Source organism: Notamacropus eugenii, chromosome 3 (assembly GCF_028372415.1).
Source record: "Notamacropus eugenii isolate mMacEug1 chromosome 3, mMacEug1.pri_v2, whole genome shotgun sequence".
Lineage (NCBI taxonomy): Eukaryota > Metazoa > Chordata > Mammalia > Diprotodontia > Macropodidae > Notamacropus > Notamacropus eugenii.
Genome location: NC_092874.1, coordinates 23136114 through 23163726, shown reverse-complemented (window position 1 = coordinate 23163726; position 27613 = coordinate 23136114). Strand labels below are relative to the sequence as shown.

At 47.7% G+C, this 27613-nt stretch overlaps 1 protein-coding gene across 1 annotated transcript in view; it reads left to right on the top strand.

Annotated features, from left to right (window-relative positions):
• GPD1L (glycerol-3-phosphate dehydrogenase 1 like) overlaps positions 1-21468 on the top strand; it is a 40919-nt gene extending 19451 nt beyond the window's left edge. The window contains exons 3-8 of the mRNA XM_072651108.1: positions 675-815; positions 3522-3660; positions 6998-7110; positions 13664-13897; positions 14069-14175; positions 18381-21468. Of these exons, the coding sequence (XP_072507209.1) occupies positions 675-815; positions 3522-3660; positions 6998-7110; positions 13664-13897; positions 14069-14175; positions 18381-18477 (831 nt within the window). The 3' untranslated portion in view covers positions 18478-21468. The remainder of the gene's footprint in view (positions 1-674; positions 816-3521; positions 3661-6997; positions 7111-13663; positions 13898-14068; positions 14176-18380) is intronic.
• Positions 21469-27613: the final 6145 nt, after the last annotated feature.

The window sequence follows — 27613 nt, the reverse complement described above, 5'->3', positions numbered from 1 at the left end:
CTGGCCCCTGTGCCCATCCCGAATCCACATTAAAGTGCAGAGAGGCCCCTCCTTGGCAGCTGGGAGCCTCAGGAGATGCTTGAAGGCTTGTTCACAGTCATAGGGTCATTGTGTGCCATGGATGGGCAGACCTTTGAAGACTTCATCAGCCCTCACTGTTGTTAATTCATCCACCAAGCCTGCACAAGTGGCCTGAGAGCAGCTTTTAAGCATCTACTGCTAGGTGCTGGGGGTATTAGAGGGGTATTAGGATAGACCAAACAAAGACGCCTGCCTTCTTTTAGAAGACAAGACGTTGGTACAGATAAGACTTTTCCTGCTTATCAGACCAAGCTAGCCAGGGAGCCAGGGGATGAGGAAAGGTCTCCCAGTGAATGGGGCTCATAAACTGAGCCTTGAAGGAGGCTGGGAACTCAGAGTTGGAGTGGAGGCAGGAGAGCGATTTTCAGGTGTGAGGCACAGCCTGGGCAAAGGTGTGGAGGTGGAGATACATTTCTCATGAGTCTGCCACCCCAGTTCTCCTTCCACTAGATCTTGATACTTCTAGTTTTTGTTGGCTTTTTGCGTGGTGCTGGGCACAGAGTAGAAGCTTGGCAAATTCTTGGATTGAATGAAGTTGTGTGTGATGGGATTTAACTGTGGGACTCCCTAAACAGTATCCTTCACATGTGCAGATTGCTGTCCCAAGTCTCAGTGATGCCGTTGGAGATGCAGACCTCCTGGTCTTTGTAATTCCTCACCAGTTCATTCACAGAATCTGCGATGAGATCACTGGGCAAGTCCCCAAGAAAGCTCTGGGGATTACCCTCATCAAGGTAGGTGGGGTGCTTTGATCCTTTGTGGGCCTGGGGTCTCCCTGATGTGGTCCTTCCTTCCACCAGTGCAGATTGCAAACCTACATCCTATGCAGTCAGTCTCTGCCCGGGTCTGTCCATCAGTCCTCCAGAGAAGGCAGTCTTTTTTTAATCAGACCTGTGATATCCTTGGAGTAGAGAGCACCCCTTGAGAAACTCCTTCCACCAGGGCAGGTCAGCACGTACTCTGTCTCCTGGCCTGAAGTAAGGTTAGTAACTTGCCTATGGTCACACAGCCCAAAGCTGTCAGAGGCAGGACTTGCACCCAGATCTCCCTAGCTCTGCGGCCAGCTCTAACCAGCATGCTACTCTGAGAGGCATCTGTGGAGATAGTCCAGAAGGCCAGATGCATAGACAGTTGATCTGACACAGTTGACTGCCCATCCACTTTCATGTTGGGCCTTTATTTTTCTAGTGGGGCAGTTAGAACAGTCTCTGTCCTCCAGGACCAAAGCTGAAGACCATGGTTTAGCGTTTGAAGACCTGTTACTGACCCCTTCCCACTGTCGCAGGCTTTGTGGGCCTTCGTAATAACACGAAACCATTCAGTTTCCAGTAATGGTAAATATTAATAGATTTAACTCCCATAAAGACAAACTCTTGGGGGAGAAGGGGAGTGTGAACAGTGTGGTCCTCCATTTTTAAGAGTATGAAGGTGTCCTGAGACCAAAAAGCTTGAGGTCCCCTGCTCTGAGTCTGCGCACTGCAGCAAAGGTGCTAATCTGCACTGCTGGACCTGAGTTTCCTTAGGGGAGTTCCCTGCCTTGATGTGTTCGCAGACCCAGATCACACCAAGGTAGTCTGGACACCCCAGGTAGCCCTTTAATAACTAAGCATCTCCGGCCCCACCTGCCCTTGCTTTTTGGATGGATATGACAGGGTCCCATCATGCTGCCCCAGGTTGGCCAAATCTGCAGACCCTTTCTCTTCCATCCTCATTAGTGAATTTCTGTGCCATAGCTCCATTTCTCTCCAGGGTGGTCTGTGTTCCTGAATGTTTACTTGAGGGAAGTTGGAGAAATCAGGGCCCTGATTGGCTTGATCCCCACCCACCCACCCTGGCTCAGCTACAGTTTCTTTGATATCTCCTCCTCTCAGTAGTTGAGGCAGCGGCACAGAGCCTGGGGGGCGGGGCAGCCACTCTTGGCCCCCTCTGCCTCCCTCCCTATCTCTCTGCTGGCCTTCTCTGGCAGTGAGAGGGGGTGAGAGGCCTCTGAGGCCAGGTGCAATGTGTTTGCTCTCTTTGTATCCCCAGATGCCTGGTATATATTACATTTAACAAATGCTTCTTCACTGAGTGACCAAGGACCATTTTGGGGGTGATGAAAAGTCATCCCTGGTCTCCCAGCCTGAGTTGAGTTGGCTCCTCATACATGCCCAAACTTGAACCTGAGTCCTTTCCAGCTCAGTAAAACCTTCCAGTTAGGTCATGTTACCCCAGTGGAGAAGAAGCTGGGGTCTCTTCCACCTGTGAGGAGGCAGCTTTGGGGGCAAACTTCTGTGGAGGGAGGGCTGCTAAGAGAAAGATGACATAGTAAATGGGAGAGGCCCTAAAGTTGTGCTGATCGCTACTAGGGATGTTCTTTTCCATTCATTAATAACTCTTATTGGAATGTTTGGGCTGAGTGTAAAGTTTAGGGCCTTTATTTCCTGTTAATTAGAAATCTTTATCTGATAACTCTTATTTTCTTACAAAAGGTGCTGCTATAAATATTTGGGTGTATATGGGGCTTTCCTTTATACTTTGATCTCCTTGAGTTACGTGCCTAGTGGTGGAATCTCCAGGTCTGAAGGTTTTTCTTTCCATTTTTTGGCATAATTCCTCTTTCCTGAATGTTTGGACCAAATCTGCAAGTCCTCCAACAGGGTATGAATGTGACAATCAAATTGTGGATCCTGGGATCATCAGATCTCAAGCTGGAAGGCACTTAGTTCAGCGCTTTCAGTTTACAAATGAGAAAATTGAGTCAATTAAAAAGCAGCTTTGAATCAATGAAAAAGCAGCCATGTAGAGACTAGTCAGGCATTTTTTGGCTCCTATTATGTCCCCGGTACTCTGCTAGGGATGGGGGTTAGAACAGGAAACATAAAAACCACCACTCTCTCAAAGCTTAAATAAACACAAATGTGTGTGTGTGTGTGCCAATGAGGTGGACAGAGGTAATTTTTGTTCCCATGATTCAAGGCTTCTCTTCTTGATGTTGCTGCAGTCAGCATTTTCTTTTTTTACTTTACTTCATCCACATCTCCCTTATCAACTGGCCTTTTCTGATGGTGCAGCAGCCTCCCTATCCATTCCTGGGCATGCTTTGTCCAGCCCATCCCGAGCTCCCATGCTGTGAACAGAGCCGCTATAAACGTTTTTGTGTAGATAAGAGCCTGAGCATTGAGGGTCTTGGAAAGAAAATGAATCATCAGCTTTTGATAAAAATGAGTAAATATTCCCAGGGAGAAAATAACAAAAGCTCTGGCAGGAATCCTCCAGGCTGGCGTCAGCACCAGCATCTCCACAGCTGCCTTTACACCTGCATTCACACCTCCATTTTTTCTTTTCACCCTTTTTCATTATCTCAGAGAGGAGACAGAGCTAAAAACAAGCGAATGTCGAGTGGCCTTCTGGGTGGATCTCTCTGTCTCTTCCTTGAACTGTTTGTGTCCTATTTCTAGGGAATTGATGAGGGTCCCGAAGGGCTCAAACTTATTTCTGACATTATCCGAGAAAAGATGGGCATCGATATCAGCGTGCTGATGGGTGCCAACATCGCCAACGAGGTGGCTGCTGAGAAGTTTTGTGAGACCACGATAGGTAAGGACAGGGGCAGTGGCCAGAGCAGACAACCCTCTTTAACTCTTAATTTCTTGATACTGAGGAAAGTCAAATCTTGCCACTTACTAGTTGAGTGACCTTGGGCAAGTGACTTCAATTCAAGCACCCACTGAATGCCAGCACTGTGCTGTATTAGGTGGATGGGGGAAGAAATACATTCCAAGACAAAAACAGAACAGGCCCAAGTGATTTCTGGGGGGAAGTGCCCTGGGTTCAATACAAGGGGTAGTTTGTTAACAGGGGCTCCAGGGGGGCACCATAGAGTGGGGTGAGGGGTCAGTATAGGGAGCTTTGGCCACACTACCAAGGCTCAGATTCATGGGAAGAAGTCCTGGGGGGACAGTGTAGTGCAGCATACAGTACTGGGGCTGAAGTCAGAGACCTTGGGTTCAAATCCTTCCTTTGTGCTCATGGGCAAGTCAGTCAACTTCTCTGGGCCTCCATTTCCTTATCCGTAAATGAGGAGGATGGACTTAGTGACCTCTAAGTGTCATCCAGACCTAAATGAAGTATGTGAGATGGTGAGCCTCAGGAGGGTCTTTGGTATTGGGTCATAGTGGGGCAGCTCTTCCCCAGGGTTCTCTCCAATGTGTGGAAAATGATCTGAGCCTCAGGTTCCTCATCTGTGGAGTTGGGCAGGTAGACGTGTGGCATGTGCCTCACTAGGTACATGTCTTTGTATGAAGTGATGCCTTTTCTGTCTCTGGCTTCCTCTGGCACATTGTTGATCTGCATCTTGTGTCCTTGTAGGGAGCTTTGATGTCCCATCCACCAGGGCCTCAGGATGTTCTCCTTGGGCTCTGGTAATGAAAGAAAGTCTCTGGCTTCTCGGGATCAAGAGACATAATGTTGGCAAAGGTGCTTTTGACAGCTTTGCCATGGGGTGGCCACCATTTTCACTTGTTGTGTTGTGATTTGGGGCCTCTGTCTGCGGGGCTCATCTGTGCCTCAGTGATGGAATTAGACCTACATACCCACTGGGCCAGCGAAGCCACCCAAACTCATCTATATGCAACATAATTGGGCTGAGCCCCCTTGTCAGGAAGTTGGAGTCAGGAAGACTCAGCCTTGGCCGCTGGCTTTGTGTTCCCCAACACAGCACTAACCTGTCTGAGCCTCAGTTTCCTCATCTTTATAATGAAGGGGTTGGACCCTGAGGTCCTTTCCAGTTCTGAATCTATGACCCTATATGAGTTCTATGGGTCTGTGATCCACCAGGCTTCCCTGGATTGTGAAATATGGTGTTTTCCAAAGGGCTTCTTCTGCCTGGACACTATGTCCTAAGGGCAGGAGGAGGAACACCCTCTTTGACCTTTGTAGAGAAGTATCATTGAGCTTTCTGTTAGGGCTACTGTGAGGAGGTGGTCTGCCCACCTGGAAGGCCTCATCAGCATGGTCCTGACCAACTTCGGGGTGAGAACCTGAGATTGTGACAGGTCAGCTTTGGAGAGTCAGGCCAGATGAGAAGCTTTGAACGAGAAGGTTATTGTTTTCAATGAGTACGAGTTTAGCTGATTTTACTTTGGCCTTGAGTGTAGGGTACCTGGATTTTATTGACATAGGGAGCTCCCAGTGCAAAACCTTCCTATATCAGGGCAGACCCTTTCCTGCTCTGCATCTTAGCCTCTCAGGGGATGAGTGACTTGACCAGGGTCACAAAGCTGGTATGTGTACCAGAGAGAGGATTGGTACTTAGACCGTCGCACCTCCAAGTCTGACCCTTGTGTGCTATGGGGCAGAGACAGCTAAAGGGTCGAAATCCAAGGTCAGAGATCACTAGCACCATCCCAACCTCCCAAAGACTTTTAAGGAACACAGACCTCCCAATAAAACTGAAGGCAGTCCCACGCCTGGCCTCCACTTCCCTTTATCCAAACCCAGGGCATCGGCCAACCACTGAGTCCAGATCAGCCGGTGGCAGATTTTGCATTCCCTCCAAGGTCTGAGAAGTGGGAGATGCTTGGGCACTCCTGTTCCCTCCTTCACTCCCCTAGAAAACTGGGGTAACCTGTCCCACGAGGCAATTATTCCTGGCCTGGGGCACCTGGCTTTGATCTTCATGTTTTTCTTTCTCCCTTCCACAGGGCTCTTTAGTCATTACCTTTCCTTTGAAAGGTCATTTCCCCAATAAAATGGTTTTATGTAGGTCCCAACGCTCATCACCTGCTGTCACCTGCCCAAGAGGATCTACCATCCTTGGTTTGTTCCTCTCCTGCCTGACCTTGGAATTCCCAGTCTTGTGCCCTTCCTCCCCCACCCCATTCCATACCCCTGCTAATTTTGTATATGATAAAATGTTGCCCTCACAAATACTACCCTCACAAATGCTTGGTATTGGAGGGGACAGAGACCCCCTTTCTATAGCATAGATCGGCTGCCATCTAGGAAGGCACAGGCTGGCACCTGGAATTCCAGTAGCTCCATGGGGAGGGATGAAAGGGGGTGGTGGCCTGGGGTGACTAGCAGGGGGAACACAGCAGTGCCAGACCAGCCTTTAGTGGGAGGGGGAGAGGACCTTTGGCAGTGGGACAGCCATAGCTGAGCCCAGAGAACCTAAGGCAAGTGCCCCCCTCTCCATCCCATTGAGTAAGCATTTATTAAGCATATGAAGTGATTTGCCCAGAACTTTTACCGTTCTTCAGAGGCAGAGCTTGTTTGGGGTCCAAAGACCTGTCTTTGGAGTCTCAGAGCCACATTCCATGTTTCAGGGGCACACGCACACATATGCATGCAAGCCAAGACATGCCACAGCACACATATGCATGTGCATGCACACATACACACAGCATCTTCCTATACATCACAGAAGGGGAAAAGAGTGGCCTATGAATGTGTAGCTCTGCTCTCCTGTTGCTCTGGGGGCTGTCCCGTCCATCCAGGCTTTGCTCTGGGCTTCCTTCCTTCTCTCCTCTGCCCTTTTTTAATTTATTAAGATGCCCCAATGACCCTGTGCTATTTGTTGCTGGCTTTGGAAGCAGAGACTTGCCATCCATGAGGACTCTATAGACAGGTTAAACTGTTGAATAGGAAAACTTTCAGTCAGCAGTGGGATGATGGGGGAACCCCCGCCTCAGCATTTTAAATCTAGAACTTCTACATGAATGTCACTATGTTTTAAAATTTCTAAAAGTCTAAGTTATCTGTTACAACAGTTTTCATTTTCTTCTTTTTCTTTTTTCCTTCAAACAAGGATGATGGAAGGGAGAAAAGATAAGCTTTTGATCATAAAAAAATTTTTTTTAACCAAAACAAACAGAAAAGATAGCAAGAAGTATGGTTTCTTAATGTCTTTTTATCCTCTGCCCCTCTGTAACAGGCAGCAAGGTCCTGGAGAATGGACTGCTCTTCAAGGAACTCCTCCAAACCCCAAACTTCCGAATCACCGTCGTGGATGATGCTGACACCGTGGAGCTGTGTGGGGCGCTCAAGGTAAGGCTGCTTCCCAGGTACAGGGAAGTGTGAGGACCTGGCAAAGGCAGCAGGACAGTGGTTTTGTACATTGAACTTGAGTTCTTCAAAAGAAATGGGTGATGCTCCAGGCCCTCAGGACAAAGGACAGATAATGAAATCTACCTTTTGCCTCTTGGGAAACGGGCCGAGAGCTAGGGGGGTGGAATGGTGGATACACCATGAGGCGTGGTCACTACGTTGGTTGTTTTGGCTTAACGAAGAGTTCAGTGCTTAGAGAGAGGGGGATGGCAGGTGGTGAGTTTATCCCCCCCAAAAAAAGGTCATCAATACTTATTAAGAAAAAGGGAAATGGGTTCCATGGTTTCTATTTTACATTGTAGCAAATAATGGCTTTTCCATCCAAGCCAGGTGTCTGGAGTTCAGAGTCTGAAACAGCTTCCTGCCCAGTCACTTACTTTCCAACATTGCCCAGGGGCTCTCTAAACCATCTCTCAGGACCCCCTTTGTACTCCTAAAAATTCTCACACTTCTCCTCAAAAGAAGACCTCCCCAAAGGTCATTTGTTTGTGTGGGTTATATCTATCAATATGTATGCATTAGAAATTAAAATGTCTTCATATTATTACAATAGTTTTGACCCCAAGGACCCCAAAAGGGAGTCAGGTTCCCAGGGGATGCCTGGACCACCCTGAGAACTAATGCTCTAAGCCTCCACCTCTACTCTCTGACTTACAAATGGTCAGCAGTGCCACCCAAAGACCATGCACTCAGTACTCTTCTCATGTGCCATTTTGAAAGTAAGATCTTTGAAAGAGTTCCTCCCAAATATAATGCCCCTTATTTGTTCTTGGCCTTGATCAACAACACAGTTACTGTCAGCAGAGACCTGGTGCCAGACTGCCCTGTGCAGGGTTCATGGTCTGCCAGTGACTGGGGGTGGGTGAATGGGAACCAGTCATTCTCTTTCCTTTCCTCTTCATGATTCTCCTTAGCTATTCTGGGCCTTCTTGACTTCACGATGGAGGCTCTAAGTCATAGCTCTGGATGACTGAAGATGGGAGAGGGGCGACATGCATTTGGGAACAAAAGTTGTATGAGAAGGCATCAAAAAATGAAAGTTCTTAATAGGAAATACAATGTAAATTCTCCCTTCTTTAGCAGAGAGAACCAGAGGTTGTGGAGAAGGCCAATCTTTTGTTTAAAATGGTTTTTGTTCTTACTTCATTATCACTTCAGTGACTCAGCCCTTCCCCAAATAGAATTCTCTCTTCTAGCAAAGTAAAACAAATGAACATGTCCGACCACGTGTGTGCCTCGTTCTGGACCCACTTTACCATCTTTTCCAAAAGTCCTATCTTTGACCTTCCAGGAAAGGAGAACTCTACTTGCTTTGTGGGTTTTTTGGGTGCAGTTGGGGGTGGTGGTGTAGGAGCAATAGAAGAGCCAGTGCCTGGCATGACCGGCGTAGGTGCTCGTCTCCTCCTCTGTACGAATGGAGAAGTGGTTCACTGCAGCTAGCCTTCCATCTCCTCTCTGTGCTTATGTAGGAGGCAGCCTGCCCTGCAGTGTTGGCAGTGCCTAGTTTAAACATTCACTCAGGAGACTGGACTTTTGTTGGGCTCTTTTTTAAATGTCTGTTTAATGGTCCTTCATTAAGGTAATGACCGCTTGACAGCAGGGGGCACCATTGATATTGGCAAGTACCCAATTGCTCAGTGGTTGGCCTGGAAACTCCAAGGCTGGTTTCCTAAGTGCTGCTGGTGAGTGGTGTTTGTAGCTGGAGCCTGCCGAAATCCTGGCTGGGACTAAGGGGGCTCCCAGCAAGCTTCCGGCTGTCAACTCGCACATGGACGGCCCCTGTTCGGACTTGAAATAGGCAGAAATGTTCTCTGGCAAAGAGCTTGGAAGTGGATTTATGTGACTACTGTTGTGCAGAGGGAGTCTTTGAAAGGAGAAAAGTCAGTGAGAAGCCTTTATCGGCCTCCCCAGAATGGACCTGGGAAACTCACTCGGTAACAGTGGTTCCTGCAGGCTTGTATTCTGGGTTATGGAGAAACCATAGACAGTGACCTTTGGCACATACCGGTCAGAGCTCAGTCAAGAGAGACTTTTAGAACAAAAGATTAGAGCCAGACCAAGCCTATAGGGCCATGGACATTAGAGCCAGACTGGGCCTTTAGGACCACAGATGTTGGTGCTGGACCAGGCCTTTAGAGCCAAGGATATTAGAGCTAGACCAGGCCCTTAGGGCCATGGACATTGGCACTGGATCATACCTTTTGGGCCACAGATGTTAGCTCCAAAGCTGTTAGCGTCAAAGACATTAGCACCAGACCAAACCTTTAGAACTAAGATCAGAGCTGAGAAAGAGCCTTCAGAGTAATAGTTCAAAGTCTTCATTGTATAGCTATGAAATCTAATGGTTCCTTCAGGGTCCCCCAGAGCTGGTCCAGTCTTTCATCCTGTGCCTTTTCTTCTTTTTCGGCCAAGAGTCCTTTCTGCACTCTGCCCACCAGCCCATCGGCTGTTTTTTGCCTGTGTTTTATGAAAGAAAGAGGCCCTTCTTGCCCTCTTTGGGTGTTACTGAGCCGAGAATGCCTCCCCCAGGCCCAGTGTTGTAGGGAGGGAGCCTCCATATTGGAGTGGTTGACTGATGGCCGCAGGAGTCTGCAATACTTTTAGCTCTGTGTCCTTAGGTTCCTGTGGCATAGCAGGCAGAGAAGGCCTTCTCTAGTAGCTTGGCCCCTCTCTTTTATTCCCTCTTTGAGTTTGGAAGAGACGTCACCCTTCTACCTTCTGAGTTAGCTGGTTAGCTTTGTGGTTTGAAGCAAATAGAGCAGATGAGGGAGGCCCCAAGTACAGCTGCCTGCTGAAAAGAATGATCATTTTAGCTCAAAAACCATCTACAGATTAACTGCTGCCTGTATCATGGCAACTCTCACGGCTGGGCAGACACCAGGGACATCTGCCAGGCTGGCTGCCTAGCGCACTCCCCAGATCTCAGCCTGTTGGTTTGTTTATCCTTTGCCAGATGCTCTGATAGAAGGAATAGGCATTTTGTGGTGTGGAGGGGGGGGCCTCCCTCTAAAGTGAGAGGGGAGAGTAGACAGGCAGCAGAAAAGACCTTGTCTCTGGAGGCAGAAACCCTGGTATAAATCCTGCCAGTTCATACTGTGTGACCTGGGGACAGTCACCTGACCTCAGCTTCCTTGGCTTGTACAGGGTAGGTGGCTTCTGAGGCCCCTTGACCACACCATCACCTGTTCAGCCGTCCAAGGCATTCTGGCAGTGTCTGATATTTTATTGGCCCCTGTGTAGAAAATCTCACAGGTCTTTCCTGAATATTCCGCCCCCCCCCTTCTCCCTTTGGGTGGGAGTATCCCCCTTGTAACCAGGAGGAGGACAAAGTTCAGTAGAGAGAATGGGCATGTGCAGCTTCTGCACATGCAGGCCTGCTTGGCCCCAGTGGTCCCTGGGCCTGCATTATCTCTCAGTCACATCCTGTAACTTGTTCTTCCTGCACTCAGAACCACATTACTCTGTATCGGGTCATACAAACCTTGCCATGTTTCTCTGAATTCCTCCTATTCTGTCAAGAAACAGTAAGTGCCTACTGTGTGCCCAGCACTGAGGAAACAAAGGGGAAAAAATGAAATTTCCTCTTCCCTCAATGAGCTTCCATTCATAATCTTTTCTTACAGCAGGCAAGAGAGGGAAGGAATAAGCATTGTGATGGCCCCTCCTGTGCGCAGGCACTGCGCAGAGGGCTTTTGGCATACCGTATTTCACTGGAGGCTCAGGTGGCTGCTGTTATTATCTCCATCTTACAGTTAGGGAAACTGAGGCAGGCAGAGCTTCAGGGATTTACCCAAGCTCATATTCACATTGCAGCTTTCCTTCATTTGCCAACAGATGCCCTCCTGCTTTCTTTTCATTTTGGCTCTCATGGCGCACTGTTATGTGGGCCCTTTCTGCCTGCGCCCTCTCTGGGACCATACCTCCCATTTCCAGTGGCACCATGCATTGGACAACCCAGTCATAGATTTCAAGTCAGAAGAGACCTTGGACCCTCTCACTTTACAGAGGGCCCAGTGGGTTTCACCTGGCCTCCTTACCGCCAGGGTGAGCATGGAAAGCTCTTCGCCAGGCCCAAGGCTGCCCCTTCAGCCTTGTCCCACCTTCCTCCCTTTCCTACCTCCTCAGTGTGTCACACAGGCCTTCTCTCCTGACACACAACTTTCCTCGCACCCTCCCTGCTCCCCGCTTCCTTCTAGACACCACTCCCCACACCCTCTTGGACGGGAAGCCTTCCCGGACCTCCCCCCACCCACTGCCTCCTGGGTGTCCTACCCAGGTCTTTCAATTCATCTTGTCTGTGTAGGTGGCCATGTTATGATGAATCTCATATACTGCATAGTATATTATGTATTAGGCATGTGTCTGTGCATATTGATGTGCACATGTGTATTATGTGTGTGCTTGGCATGTCTGTGTATGTGTACACTCATGTACACATGCGTGGCTTTCCCGATAATCTCCTTGAGATTAGGCCTGTTTGTTCTTTGTATTGTCATCCTGGCCCCTGGCATTGGTTGGTGGTCATGGAGGTGTTCAGTGTCCAGGTCAGGTTTGAAGCCAGCATGCATCACTCCCTCTCCAGTGTTCCTTCTACTTCTCCCCACCCCCACCAGTGTGCACAGAGACCAGGGAGGTGTCACTTTGGGGAGAGCTCTGTATGGGATGACCAATCCTGAACAGCCTGTAATTCCACAGTGACCCCAGTGACCCCACCATGGGCATGGAAAACCTGTTGCCTGAGCAAAATACTTGGGCCCAGTGGGGCCCAGTGGTCTAGGGTGAAGGGATGAATGTCTGTCCCAGTGATGACCGTTGGTCTTGGGTTGTCCTCTGTTGCCCGTTTCAATGTCATAGGATGGTGCTTGGAAGCTAAGTTAGTACCTAGATCAGGGGTTCTTCACTTTTTGGGGTCCTGACTCCTTTTGTCAGGCTCAGAAGTTGTCGCCCACCTCCAGGTTGTGTTTTAAATGTATAAAAATACAGGGGATTACAAAGAAAACCTATTGAGATAAAATCATAAAAATACTGATTAAAAACAGCCCTAAGATGGGCCAGCCCCAAGGGTGGGGGCAAAGGGCTGCTCTTGCTTCCATCCAGATCCCAACCCTCCGCAGCCTCCCGTGTCCACATCCCACACTCTGCCAAGTGTCCTGGGGTCTCCCCTCTGCCTGGCTGTCTTGCTGAGGGATATTGTCCCCCCACCACCACCTATGCTCCCACCACTGAGGATACACAAAGAACAAGGCCCAGTCCTCAAGGCTGCACTTAGCCCAGTGCCTGGTACTGAGTGGGCATTAATTCATTCATGTCTGACGGCCTCCTGCAGGAGATTGTGTTTGAGCAGTCTCGGTTTTTAATATTTCTTTGTTTTTCAAGTAAAAATCTATCTTTGTCCCCCTTCTCTCTGCTTCCACATTGTAACCAAGGTTAAGTCATTTGCCCAGAGTCACACAAGTTTGAGTATCTGAGGCTAGATTTGAACTCGGGCCTTCCTGAGTCTAGTTCCAGCATCATGCCCACTGCACCTAGCTCTCACGTCAGGGGGGTGAGAGATAAAACATCCTATGTGAGGAACAAAGTGGGGCCCAGTTTGACTGAAAAGGCACGATGGGACCAGATGGTGACGGACCTGAGTCTAGGAGCTTAGCAGTACATCTTGAAACTTAGCTGATCTCCCAGGTCTAAACAGAGCATTTATTAAGCTCTTACTGTGTGCCTGGTTCTGTGCTAAGTGCAGGGAATATAAAGGAAAGCAGAAAAGATGGTGAGAGAGGTGGAGAGAGGAGTAGGGGTATAGCCCCCACGGGGAGGTGGGAAACTAAGCACAGCTGATCCCAAGGCTAGTCCCTGCCATTAATTTCCATGATGCTCACCTGAGAAAAGAGATGGAGGAGGCTTGTGGCCTCTGGTGGTCACTATTTTCCCATGTATGAAGAGGATGGATAAGAATGAAATAGCTTCTGTTGAACTCAGTTTTTGTACTTTTTACCAGCCACATTTCTGTATCTTTAGAGCCTAAGATGAGTGTTAATTTTCTATTCATGCCCTCAGTCTGCCTGCTCTGGTAATATCTCCTCTTTTAGGAAGGCAGTGTGATATAGGGCACAGAGTGCCATGCTTGGAGTGGGGGAGACGCCACTTTTTTGCGTCTTGTGTTTGACCCACACTGGTCATCGGAGCCCCGGCCATCACCTGCATTCCAGTATTGCCTATACCACTTACTCCCCACGTAACCTTGGACGAGTGTGCCTGCTTCCTCCTCTGTAAATACATAGGTGGTACTAGATGACCTCCGACGTCCCTTGTAGCTCCAGATCTAGGATGCTGTGACCCTAAGTTATTCATAGAAAACAGGAGGAAGTTCTACACTGGGAGCCCCCAGACCAGAAAAAAAGTCCTTCCGCTCAGGATGAGTTAATGGGAGGCTGCACTGTGCAGACCTGCCTGCAATGGGGCTTTATGATTATTCACCATCCTTTCTCCTTCCCCCCAGAATATCGTGGCAGTGGGAGCTGGCTTCTGTGACGGGCTCTGCTGCGGGGACAACACCAAGGCTGCCGTCATCCGTTTGGGGCTCATGGAAATGATTGCCTTTGCCAGGATCTTTTGCAAAGGGCAGGTGTCCACAGCCACCTTCCTGGAGAGCTGTGGCGTGGCTGACCTGATCACCACGTGCTACGGGGGCCGGAACCGGAGGATAGCTGAAGCATTTGTCAAGACTGGAAAGGTGTTCAGCCTGCCCCACCCTCGGCCAGTTCTCAGGAGCCCCCACAAGAGCCCTTGCCCAGGGGTGGGGGTTGACCTCAGGGCCCTGAGTCAGCCTCAGCAGCAGGAGGATGGGGTGGGGGTGGGAGGTGGTGCTTTGTCATCCTTATGAACCTTTGGATTTTTTGTTAAGACTATCCAGGAATTGGAGAAAGACCTGCTAAATGGCCAGAAGCTCCAGGGACCCCAGACCTCAGCAGAGGTGTATCGCATCCTCAAGCAGAAGGGGATGCTGGAGAAGTAAGTAGCTGCTTCTTAGACACAGAATGACGAGTGGGCCCCAGGGAAAGAGTGATGTGACAATCTAAACCCATTTACTGCATCATCATGTGATGTCTTGGTGTCTGACCACATCTGTCATTCACTGACTTAGGTTCTGTCTCCCAAGTAGACACTGAGACCCTGTCTTAAACCTTTGGGTCCTCAGTGCTCTGTCTGTCAGTCATCAAGCATTTATTGACCACTTGCTGTTTGTCAGGAGCTGTGATAGGTGCCAGAGCTAGGATATAAAGACCAAAAAAAAACTGAACGAGAAGAAACCATTCCTATCTTCATGGAGTTTTACACTCTACTAAATTCAGAGCACAAGCTTTTTACCTACATGGTAGCACCTGACCTTGAGAACAAATGGGCAGTGCTTCTGTTCATGCCTTCACAAGTTTGGGAACAGATTGTGGGGATCTTTGCCCAAATGCCAGGCTGAGGACCTTGGATTTTTATCCAAAAAGCAGCGGGAAAACACTGAACAGGTTTGGTCGTGGACGGACGCCAAGTGAAGATGGAAGGATCAGGAAAAGACTGCTGACGACAATGAGGCAAACAGACTAAATGCCTGCTGCAGAGATCTCTGGGCAGTTTTTGCCTGTTTGCCTCGTCACTGGCACTGAACCAGTTGGGACTGGTCAGATAGGTGCTTTAATAAACTGATTTAGGCTCCAGCAGGGAGGGTGGTTAGCAGAAGAGAGGAGAAGCCTCTTCCATTATAACGTAGGGCCCAGAGGTGGGGAGAGAGGGCCATTGGCCTTCCTTGCCACCTCCCCTTCCCCTGCCCCAATCACACTCCTGATCTTCTGGGGACCTTGTGGACCTCACTGCCAGTTGTTACTTTATCTGTTATATAGATATATACATAGGTATATTTATGTATATACATTTGTATGTATGAAAGCTCCCTTGGCCAATGTAGATGGTCCCTGCTCTTGCTTGGGGGCACTGGCATGACTTGAACCCAGGTCTTAATTGTTTGTGTGCATGCCCGGGGTGTGGTCCTGGAGAGCAGAACCTGCTCTCCTGCCCTTCTTGCCCACTCTGGCCCAACTTTTCTTCCTTGCTCCCTTGAAGTGGCCTTTTTTGCCTTGGCTTCTCCCTCTCCCTATACTAGAGAGTGGCCCAAAAGGAGTAAGTACTTTGTTTTCTTACCAACTTACTCTTTTTAAAAGAAATTGAAACGGGTTAGGATCTTTCTAAGTGTTCCATCATGTCTCAGATGTCCTTCCCCTCTGCCTCTCCAAGGCCGTTAACCCCTACGATAAATCTTTTTTTTAAGAAGGAAGAACATTTTTGGCAAAACTAATCATAGTATCAAAAAAAGTCTTCTCCGTGGGTTCCACCCCAAGTCCCCCTGAACTCAGCAGAAAATCAGGAGGAAGCGTCTTCTCATCTCTGAGACCAAGATGGGTCATCATGATTTCTCAGCACATAATTCCTGTTTTTCATATAAGCATATGCTTCTAGGTAAGCATTTATTAAGCAATTGCTGTGTGCTCAGCGCCAGTGACATGGAAGAAGGCCAAAACAGCTCCCCTCCAAAGAGCTTTCCATCTAGAGGCAGACAATAGGCAAAAACTGCCTGTGTTCAGTCTCTGTTGCCTCGTTGTCATTGGCATCTTTTCCTGATCTTCCATCTTCACTCAGCGTCCGTCCACGCAAGTCTCCCAGCGCTTCTCTCTGGCCATTCCATCCATCATTTTTTAGAGCACAGCCGTGTTCCTTGACACTCACTGACTGTTTAGATGGTCTCTGGGCAATGGGCATCACCACCTTCTCTCTAAACAGTAATTTAAAGAGTCCAGTAGGGCTGTGCCCCACCACAGTACTCTTTAAGAAGCGAGGCTCTTGGCCTCTTTGAGGATGATGAACGGAATTTGTGGATTCCCTTCTTCCATGAAACACTGGAAGCAGTTGATCCCCAATAGCTCAATGTGTCAAGGTGGTGACTCAACTCTCTTCTCATTGGGGGACTAAGACATCAAGGACGAGAGGAGAAGGGAAGGGCAGTATTGGGACCCAGCTTCAAACCCAGGGGTTCTCAGCCCTTTTTGTGTTGGGGACCAAGGATGCCTAGGGGCCCATTCTCAGAGCAGTCTGTTTAAATGTATCAAGTGAGATACATAAAATTACAAAGGGAAACAACAAAATTGAGTTAGTTATCAAAATTTTTAAAAACCAAGTCACACCTCCCAGGCTAAGAACCTCTTCTCTGCATTCCCCCCATTAACTAGAATTGACTCACCCTGGGGCTGGGCTTTCGGTCATCCTTAGAGTTTTTGTTATTTTTCGTAACAACAGTGACCACAGCATGAAGTTGATGGGGCTGGGGATCATATGTCACAAAGCAGCTCCCTTCCTCCCCTCCCCTCCGCTCCCCTCCCCTCCCCTCCCCCAGCCGGTAGTGCACTCCTGCCCGAAAGGACTGCTCTTTGGTAAGAGCTCAGCTCCACTCCAATCCGTTCTCCCCTGGAGCCTCAGTCTTGACTTTGGAAAGTTTTGCCTTGCTCATAGCAGGCACTTAATCAGTGCTTGTTGCTTCATGATCGATGACATGTTCTTTTCTGCGTAACCTCTGACTCTTCTCGATTGTGAAGGAAGAGAACACCCCTGGTTGTTGGCTCTGGTCCGTTCCACCACTCCCCCAGGGTAGCCTCTTCCCTGCTTCCTCCCAGAGAAGTCTGCAGATAGCCAGGTCATCTCCTGATGAATGTGCTTTGGCTCCCACTTTCCCTTCCTGTCCAGAATAGTATCGCTTTGACCTTTCCTGGTCATGGACTTTGTTGCAGCTTTCCCATTCAGTCATCTCCAGCATTTTCCTCATGTGACTTCACTAGCGAGAAGTGGGGGCAAAATAAAACTTAACCCTTCACTTCAGCGCAGGGGTGGGGAACTCGGGGGCCTCGAGGCTCTCAGGTAGAGCCCTTTGACTGAATCCAAACTTCACAGAACAAATCCCCTTAAACTTGGACTCAGTCAGAAGGCCACAGGTGGCCTAGAGGTCCCAGGTTCCCCAGCCTTGCTTTAGTGCTTCTTTTTGATTAATTCAAGTGGCAGCGGGATCCTAAGTCCCTTCTTCCAGAGACTGGAACCAGTAGCTGGTTGGCTTGTGTTGATAAGTGAAATACTTTATTATTTTTACAGCTAACACTTTAGCAGAGAGCTAAGGAATGGCAGGCACTGGGGATTTGAAAATCCTGTCAGAACCTGGGAATCATTTTAAAATAGCAGCCGGTGCAGTGGGGAGGTGCGTGGTGGGTGTGTGAAAGCACAAACCAATCAATAGGGGTTTTTCCACCTAGGAGACCCACTGTAGAGGCACATGCCGAGTACAGTAGCATCTGAGGCTGAGGGAGGGGAGTTGTAGGCGTGGGCACTGAGGCAGTGGGACCTGGGGGCTGTTTGCTCAGAAAGCTCATTCCACCCCTAGACAGCCCCAGTGGCCTCTCCCTCCGATTGACTGGCCTTCTTCACTTATCTCCACAGGCTGCTCTCTTCTCCCCTCACTCTTTTCTATGTTGAGCTGCCTTCCTTTCTGTCTGTATTCCCCAAAGCTTAGCACCATAGCACCTTAGCACTGTGCTTGACCCATAATAAGCCCTTTATAAATGCTTGTTGACTGACTGACTGACAGAATGCTTGGAGAGGAAGGCACTGGCTTTTGGTGGGGTAGAGGTGGGGGTGGCAAGAGGAAAGATTGGGGGGCTTACGCTGAATGTTGAAGGGAACCTGGGAGGTGAAGGGGATGGCATTCCAGGCGTGGGGGGATAACCCTGACCTGGGCACAGAGACAAGAGATAAACCAGGAACAGCTGAAGAGATGGGGGTTTATTACTGTGATGTGAGGGCTTCAAAGAAAGACTTGGACCACCAAAGAAAGCAGCACCAGAGGCTGGCTGGTGCTGAAAAGCACCTGAACTCAGAATCACTGGAGGGCAGAGCCTTCCTGTGCCCAGCACTGAGCTCTGTGCCCAGCACCGGACAGTGTTCATGCATGCTCTGGATTCACTAGGGCCATGAAAACTTGGTTCTGAGGGGAAAAAACAGGATGTAAAGGAAGTTGGAGAGGTAGAGTGCCTTTTTTAGGTGACCTGCAAGTTTGTAAGCTTTCTCCTCCTGCTATACTATGAAGTCAGATGGTCCCATCTTACTGCATCCCCCTTTCCCCCTCCCTCCAGGTTCCCCTTGTTTACAGCCGTCTATCAGATCTGCTACGAAGGTCGACCAGTCCAAGAGATGCTGTCCTGTCTCCAGAGCCACCCAGAGCATTTCTAATGGGGGCAACACCACCATGTGCCAGGCAGCCTCTGCCTTTCCAAGTGACCCACAGGCTTGGGCAGCAATGATGGCGAAGGCCAGACGCTCCTTGCCTGATGCTTTACTCCAAACGTGAATGTTGGTAGATTTCTCCAGGTTCATTCTTTTCTAGCCCAGGTGGAGGGGGAATTGTTGGGTGGATGGTCCAGTGCTGGATGGATTTGGGCTCATTTCATTGGCCGAGATGTGGGTGTTTAAAACACCATCATGCAAATGTTGCACAGCTATCCGTGTGTGTGTGTGTGTGTGTGTGTGTGTGTGTGTGTGTGTGTGTGTGTGTGTGTGTGTGTGTGTGTGTGTGTGTGTGTGTCTGTCTGCGTCTGCCTCTGCGTGTCTGCCTCTGCGTGTCTGCCTGCGCCTATGTCTTTGTCTCCATGTGTGTTCCTGTCCCTCCTCTGTATGTATGTGTGTGAGTGTGCCTCCAACCCACTCACGTGGATTTTTGGATTCAATTACTCCATGGTAGCTTGGGACTTTGGGACTGTCTTTACTTGTTTCTTTTTGTTTTTAGTTGAACTCATTAATATTAGGTCTTTGGGTGAGGCCAATTTTGTTTTAAAATGACAATTAGCCAATATTATTGTGGTGGGTGGGAAAGAAGGATAACATTTATCTGTTCAATTCACCAAATATACAATGAGAGTTTTACCTCATCTAGTCTAGTCAAGTCAACAAACATCTATTAAGCACCTACTGTGTGCCAGGCACCATGTTATGGGTGGGGGGGGCGGGATTGGAGACATTTTACAAAGAAAGGTAAAAACAGTCCCTGCATCCACGGAGCTGAGAGTCTAACAGCAAAGCCAGCACTGGTTTTTATTAATACTGTTGGGTGTGGTTTTTTAAAATGACATTTGAAATCAGGTTATGCCACCTACATTGTTCCTGTTTCTACCATTTTCTGCCTTTGTGATCATCTTGGTTGGCTGCCATTCTGCTCTTTGGGAAGTTCAGCGGCAGTGACAGTGTGACTGGTGTGGGGCCTCTTCTCCCTCCCTCTCTCTTCTGTGATGTTGCTTAGGCTTAGAATTTTCAGAGCAACGTTGAGAAAACCACATGCCTCCTTCCCATCCCCACTTCCAGAATCTTTTCTTAAGCCTGCTTCGGGCCTTCTCACCTCTGTCATCCCCAGATAAAACGCTTGGTGTAAATAGCCTCTCTACCTGTGCCTGCTACAGCCCTCGAGCCTTCAGCATCTCTGGGCCAAGCCATCTGCAGGCTTCCACTGCCCAGTTCACTTGGTGTGTCCGGCACCGCCATCTTGGAGGCCTGGTGCAGAATCGGGCCTGTATGATGCCTGCAGGCTATTCAAGGCCTCTTCTCTAACTTGAAGCATCTCCTCCTTGGCCTCATCAGTAGCCAAGTGATCCTTGTCTCTGTTTGCAAAGCTGTGAAAACACTACTGGTAGGATTTTTAGCAAGATTGAAGTGGGAGAAGCCTGGATGAAAAGCCCTGACCTTTGGGCCTCCATCACCAGGGAACCATGATTCTCTGAAGATGACTGGGCCATGGCAGGTCAAGGAGGCCCTAAGAAAGGTGACCTTGGCTTTCTTCCTTTTCCACATTCTCACCTCAGTCACTCCGCCAACCGGGGATGAGGGGCAAGGGGGTAGATGAGATTCAAGGGTTTGCCTGAGACCCAGGGATGGCCAACCACGCACATTGAGACAGACCCCTATACCAGTATAACCCTGTCTACATTTCCGAAGGCTTGCTCTGGGCTCATGGCGATCTTGAACTGGCTTGTTAGCCTCCTCCTTAGTCCCTGTGAGAGACTGGGCTGTGTGGTGGCCTTGCTTTCTGCTCAGATGTCTCAAATTCTTTATGATGTGTTAAGGTGACTCCAGAAGCCTGTGGAACCTAGGAAAAATGAGCCTCACTAATGCGCACAATGTGTCCCATGTGATCTTCATTCTGGGATCTGAATGGCTGTGTGTTCAGCCAGGGGGCCTGACTCATTTCCTTCGCCCACCCTCTAGCACTCGTCATGTGGTAAGGGAACATGTGAATGTCTCCAAGCATTCAGGGCCTGCTCGATCACTTTCTGAGAAACATTTGCTCTTTATTTTGGCTATTGCTGAAAATGATTGTAGATGAATGTTTTATGGGTTTTTAAAAAAAACTCCATCCCAGATATCACTGGGTATTTTAGAATCAGAAACACGGACACCTGTGAAAAGCACATGAAATGCCCCAAATTGGATCCACTTTCATGCTGTTCTCATAATTGACTTCAAGCCACTTGATTGGTGGGAAGCCTTTTAAAAGTTTGTACGTTCATACAAAAGTTGCATTTTAAGATCCCTAAATGGCTGCCCACTGATGGGGGGGCGTTGGGGTTTTGTGGATTCTCCTCTGCATAAGTCTCTCTCTGGGTTTTATACTTGAGCGTTTTTTTTTTTTTTGTTTAGACAGGCTCTGGTACCACTCTCTCTAAATAAAGTCCATTTATTAAATCTTGGTGTCATAATACAACAACCACAAATTACAGAAAGGAGCAGATTTAAAAAAAAAATTTGCACCTTGGGGATTCTATTTATTGTTCCACTGGTTGTATCCATCTGCCAACCCCTGTGACCTTTGGTTTGGTGTAACCTGTATTAACACTTCCTAATGAGAGTAACTGGGGATACCCATTTGTGAATGGGCAAACCGTATTGGTGCCTTGCTAAGCATGGCCAACAGCAGCATGGAGCCAGTGTCTGCCTTGGACTTCCCATCGAAGAGAGTGGAATGAACGAAGAACCTTGTGCTAATGTCATGGTCCCAGGATAATGGGGAGAGGAGCTGGTGCTGTAGTGAGGTGCCTGTGGACAAAAAGAACTTGGTTTCCATTACTAAGCTTACTAACCATCATTCACTTTTACATGAATTGTATTTGTTTGCCTGTTGTAGATGGGCATATGATTAAAAGCTTGGTACAATAAACATTTTATCCCCAAATCCTAGTCTTTATAGTTTTGGGTTTTTTTTGAGAATAGAAAACTGCATCTTGGGCAAGCCAGGAGTACCTCTGTTGATTACTGACTCTGTGACCCCAGGCTCAGCCTCATCTATAAAATAAGAGGGTTGTACTCTGGTCTCTAATGCCCCTGCACTTGTAGATCTGAGGTCCTGCTACAGCGGAGGTGAGATTACACACCTTCCTGGCGTGTTTTGCATCCCGTTGTGGTGGTTTGGTTTTTTGTTTGTTTCCCCGTGGATTGTGAGATCAAGTGAAGCAATGACACAAAAGCATTTTTGTAAATTGTGAAGCACACTACCTTTTGGATGTAGATGGTCCTTGAACCTCAGAGTGACCAACGCTCCCACTAGAGGTCACCCTTGGGCAGACAAATGCCCTCTCTCAGGTTCCAGGCCCAGAAAAGATCAGACCTCTCAGAGTCTTGGCTTCTCTCAGAATTAGGGCTAGTTACTGAACTTGGCAACACTTTCCAAGAATTTTTAAAACTGGAAGCTCACTGTTTAGCTTCAAGCATCCCTGACTATTCTGTACTGAGGGGACTGAAGGTTTTTCAGATTCAAAGTTCAGTCAGCTGGCCTGCACCTAAATCAAGGTTGAGGATTTTCCTAGTTTCATTGAATTCCATGATGTGAAGCTGGGATTCCATTTGGTTTCTTTGACACCAAATATTAGGTCCCAGTTTGGAACTGCAGCTCATGACCTTCATAGGATCATACACAGGGAACTGGAAGGAATCTGAGGAGGAACAGAAGCACCAGCTTGCTGGGAGTCACCCAGCTGGTCCATTCTGGCCATGGTGGCTTAGCGGCAACCTGGTTCTGCCTGCTTCTAGCAAGGTGTATCCAAGGTGGAACCCCCAGGGCTGGAGTCCACTTTCTCCCCTCCATCTCCATGGAATAGAAGTCATAATAAATGGAATATAGTTATTAAATAAAAAGAATTCATAAATGTAAATGGGAGACCATTTAGTCCATCCACCTTTTACAGAGGTCACTGAGAGAGAGCTAAGGAGATTGGCCCAAAGGCACCCAAGCACCAAGTGGCGAAGCCAGAATTAGAACGGGCCCGGGTCCTTGGATCCCAAACAATTCCTTGAGGTCAGAGGCCTCTTTCTATGTTCCCAGAGCTTATCCCAGTGCCAGCACAAAATAGTTGCTTGATAAATGTTATTGACCCAGTGGTGCTACACCCTGCAGACCCTGCCAGGCTGCTCACATACTCCTTTGACTTCTAAGGCTCACACAACTGTTTTTCCTCTTGAGAAGAAATATATTTGGTGCCATTTTTTATAACTTAAAACTAGAAACATTGCCTGTAATCAACAAGCATTTGTTAAAATACCTACTTTGAGCCAGATGCAAAAGATATAAAGACAAAAATGAAACTTCCTGCTCTCAAATAGCTTATGTTGTAGGAAGGGGAAGGGAAGTATTTATTAATTCCTTGCTCTATACAAAACATGGGGGATACAAATAGTAAATTAAGATAGTCTCTGTCCCCAAATATTGAATAAAGGGGAAAAAAAACATGTTAATCACTGTTATGTACAAAGTCCCAACTGCATGGGAGCTGGCCAGACTGAGAGAATCCCAGCATTTAGTGGAGCCTTCAGGCATTGCAGATGAGGACGCTGAAGCATATCCCAGACCCACAATGCTGTTGGCAGTAAATACCAAAACCTGTCATTAGACCAGCCCTGGGCCACCCATATCCTTTGGATCATTCCAAAAAGCTCACTGAGGCTCCTGGAGTCGTTTGCTATTCTCTGGATTTTGTTTAAGAGGAAGGGGAGGGAGCAGGCAGTACCAGGGCCTTCATCCTCTGGGTTCAGCTCAGCTCCAGGGCCCCGATGTTGGAAGAACTCTCTTGGGCAATATTGACTTAGTAATGGGCCCCTGTTTACCTCAAACTTGTGCTCAGGCCTTTGGAGCCAAGGAAGCAAAGCCTGACATAGACAGTGGAGGAAGCACTTTGCCCCCCAGCTATGGTGCCCCTTCCAGCCTGATCTTCATAAAAGCAGCCCTGGCATCCCCGTGAGCTTCCCACGAGAGTTTCCTGCTTTCATGCACATCCGCTGAAAGGTGAGACAACAAGGACTGATTGTATCTGGAATTGCTGTGATATGTGGAGTTCAGGTGACAAGCCTGCTCTGCCACTTAGCCTCTTGGACAGTGGTCTAAGACAGCCAGTGTGTGTCTCAGGTAGGACTCGAACCTGGGTCTATCTGGCTCCTAAGCCAGATCTCTACTATACCATACATAACAGAAATCTAATAATATCTATATGAGAATCAATTTCAATAATCTTGAAATCTGACCATCTCAACTGTAAGAAAAAAATCAATGGAGGTGATAAAAGATTAACTATTAAATGTTTTTAGAAGAATTAAAAAAGGTAGCAAAGATAACCCACAATGAACACCTTCTTTTTTAGTGATTTTTTAAAAAACTGTAAGTGGTGAGTATAATGGAAAAATAAAGGGTAAGCTATACAAGGGATGGGACCTGTGATTTCAATGATACAATGGTACCAGAAAATCCCATCCACCAGTGCAGGTCAGTACCTTTGCGTTTGATTCTCAGAGAGCTACCTAGATCATGGAAAAGTTGTGACTTGCCCAGGGTCACTCTTGTCAGAATTGAGATTTGAGCACATTATCCTGATCTCTACGACTACCCTCTGTCTACCACACACAATACCTCAAGTTACACAAATGACAACAAAAACCACGGCAAACCTGAAACTTTCCCTATTTCATTTTTTAAAAATAGATTTAATTCTAACAAAGAGGGAAAAATATCTTGTTTATTTCTGTGTCCCATTCAGATTTTTTTTTAAAGTAATGTGTATTTTTCCAAATTTTGTCATTAGGAAATCTAGCTTAGTTGGTAGAGTGCTAGACTCAGATGTAAGTTGGAAGAGACCTTTGAGGTCATCAGTCTAACACTCTCATTTCACACTTGAGGAAACTAAGGCTTACAAATGCTAAGTGACTAAGTTGAGGTCACAAAAGTAGTACATGACAGATCTGGGATCCAAATCAAGGTCCTCAGACTCCAAATCCAACACTCTTTCCAGTCCACCACATTGGGATCATGAAGTCCTGGATTCAAAACCTACCAGCTATGTGACCCTGGGTATAAGGCACACTTCCTCTGATCCTCAGCTCTCTAGGATTTCTCTGCTGGGCTATAAGGGGCTTGTGGTCAGTGACCACATCACTCTGACCCTGCTCCCTTCACCATGTATCACCTCATGTGAGCACCTGCATTTCTTCACCGTGTCCACATGTGACATCCGTTTGGGCACCTCCATCTGCATTCATTCCCTAATCACTGGACTTCTGTTGTTCCTTGAATGAGATTTTTATTTCTGCCTGAGCCAAGTCAATGTTTACAAGTTTTATCTGAAAGTCTGAGAAATGCAGGGGTGATATATACTCAAATACTTTCCTGATAAAGGAACTGTGAGTTCTTCCAAGTCTGAAACTCCTTCCCTTAGTGCAAAATTCATCCTATCTGGCACTTGATAAACATTTACTAAGTGCTTACTCTGTGCCAATAATCATTTAGCAGGTGCCTACTATGTGCCAACAAACATTTGCCAAGTGCCTACTACGTCCCAGGCATAAGGGGAAACTTACTCAGTTACAAAGTCCTGTGATAGTAAGTTGAAGTGACTTGCTTGGGGTACATAGTAAGTTTCAGAGGCAGGATCTGAATCCAACTCCATGCCTAGCACCCTGTTCACTTTGTCATGCTCCCCTCTCAGGTATGATAGAAAATTTACAATCAAATCTAAGAATTTTTATGCTTGGGACAAAACATGACTGAGTATACAGGAGCTTCCTGTAATCAGAGTTGGTTAGATTATCCTTAAATTTATTTACTTATTTTATTTTTAATTTATGAACTAAAACAAGCATTTCCAGAACATAGTAGACTAACCCTTTTCACCCTGTTGCTAATCAGTTGCTAAGCTCTGTGGTTTCTAGCTGCTGAAGTGTTCATAAAATCATAGATTGGGCTTATTGAGAACATCTAGGAGAAACTGAGGCCAGAGAAGTTAAGTGATTTACTTATAATGCCACACAGATAGCTGGTGGCCGTTGATCAATAAACATTTATTAAGTACCTACTGTGTTTGGCCTTCATTTTCGAAGAAGACCATGACATCACAGAAACGATGACATGACTTGAACTTGACTTTGTTCTGAGTGAGGGAGGCTGTACAAGGTCGCCAGAGTCACTGGGCCATCTAGATATTCATCAGAATGCCTGCAGAAGGCCCAGGATGCACTGGGAGACCTTGGCCTTTTTAGGTGCTCACTTAGAGTGAGGTAATGCCCATTCAGTGAACAGGCCTCTTTAAGAAGTAAACAGGGTGTGGCCCCTTTAATGAGCAAAAGAACCTACTATGTGCCAAGTAGAGTGACAAAGCCATGACTGAAATCGAGATTTTCTGACTCCAAAACCTAGTATTTTTCCATTACACCTCTTTAGCCTTTCTAAATTCAGGAACTGGGGGGTCAAGCCCCATCTGCTATGCCTGACCTTGGTTATAGGTATAAGTGGGCAAATGTAAACTGGTTTCAGGGTTGACAGATAGCATGATCTCAAGGTCTTCTAACTGATTTAATGAGCCTCTTCCAGCCCTCCTAGAACAAAGGAGAAGCCCAAACCCTGGGTCAAGTCAAAGATGTCACTGAAATGAGAATCTGGTTCTCAGTGTAGGGCTATTCCCATGGCCTCTTACCTTGAGTTGTCAAGGGGTGTGACCCCAGGAGAACATCCAAGGGCCAGGAGGTCCTGAAATTCGCACCTCCCCCCCCCCAGGTAGGTCTTAGATCCACTTCCAAAGTCCCCAAATTCCTCCACGGGGCCCAGTCATCCTTGCCTGTCTGTGTGATGGTCAGAATTCCTAATCTGGACTCAGAGAGTCATCACTAAGTGTCTTTCAGAACCAGCAGGTTCATCCCTAAATCTAGGACCCTTGAGGCTAAGTGTCCTGATAGATTTTCCTAGGAAAAGCCTCCATGTGCCCAGCAGTCTTCAGTCCCCTGAATGGGCTTTGGTTACCACCCCCTCTCTCCACCATGGGGCAACTTTGCCAGGTTCAAGCAGGACCAGCTGTCACCAACAACTGGATTTCTGAACTTCCCATGGAGCCTCTTGCTTGATTTGCTGGCACTTGGGCTTGCATGACCTTCGTAAAGTTCTTTACCATTTTCAACGTGGTTCTTGTGCCCTTTTAATTAATACCAAAATATCTAATCCACTCTCGAGTCTGGTGATCCTGCTACCTAGGTCATAGGATCCTAGAGCTGAAAGGAAACTCAGAGGACATCCAGACCTACCTCCTCCCCATTTTACAGATGAGAAAACTGAGACCCAGGGAGCTTATGACCTGCCCACATAAAAAGCATCCCAGGGAGGATATGAATGAACCCTGTGCTCAAGATCCAGAGCTAAAAGAGCCTTAGAAGTCATTGAATTTTAAGGATGATGGAACTGAGGCTCCCATTTGTTAAATAATGATACAGGGTCAGGCAGGTAGTGTCAGAGGCAGAGCTCAGAATCCAAGTCCAGCTCTGACTCCCTAATAATTTCTACAGGTTCTCAACCTCAGAAAGGTAGTCAGGGGCAGGTATCTAGGTAGTGCAGTGGACAGAGCACCAGCCCTGGAGTCAGGACGACTTGCGTTCAAATCTGGCCTTAGGTGCTTCCTGGCTATGAGACCCTGGGCAAGTCACTTAACCCCCAATTGCCTCCCCCCGACAAATAAGGGTAGCCAGCCATTTATTGAGTTATATTCCTCCCAGAAGCAGTAGTTTTCTTCTGGGGCAGGACCACCACCCTTGCTTCTTTCCATTGTCTGGTCATGCATCTGCAGAGGGGACCCTGCTTCCTGAATAGAGTCCTGGGCCTAAATATGGGCCAAGTTGCGTGTGATACCGAAAAGAAGTTCAAACCTCCAGACTTTGACTCTGCCTTGTTTGGTCCTTTGTAATCTGTCTTTGTTGCTAAAGCCCAGAGATTAGTATCCGCCTTGGTAGAAAGAGAGAGAAGGAAAAAGAAGGCAGGAGTGAAAGAAAGGGGGGAATGGCAGTCTAAGAGGCAGTCTGGGCT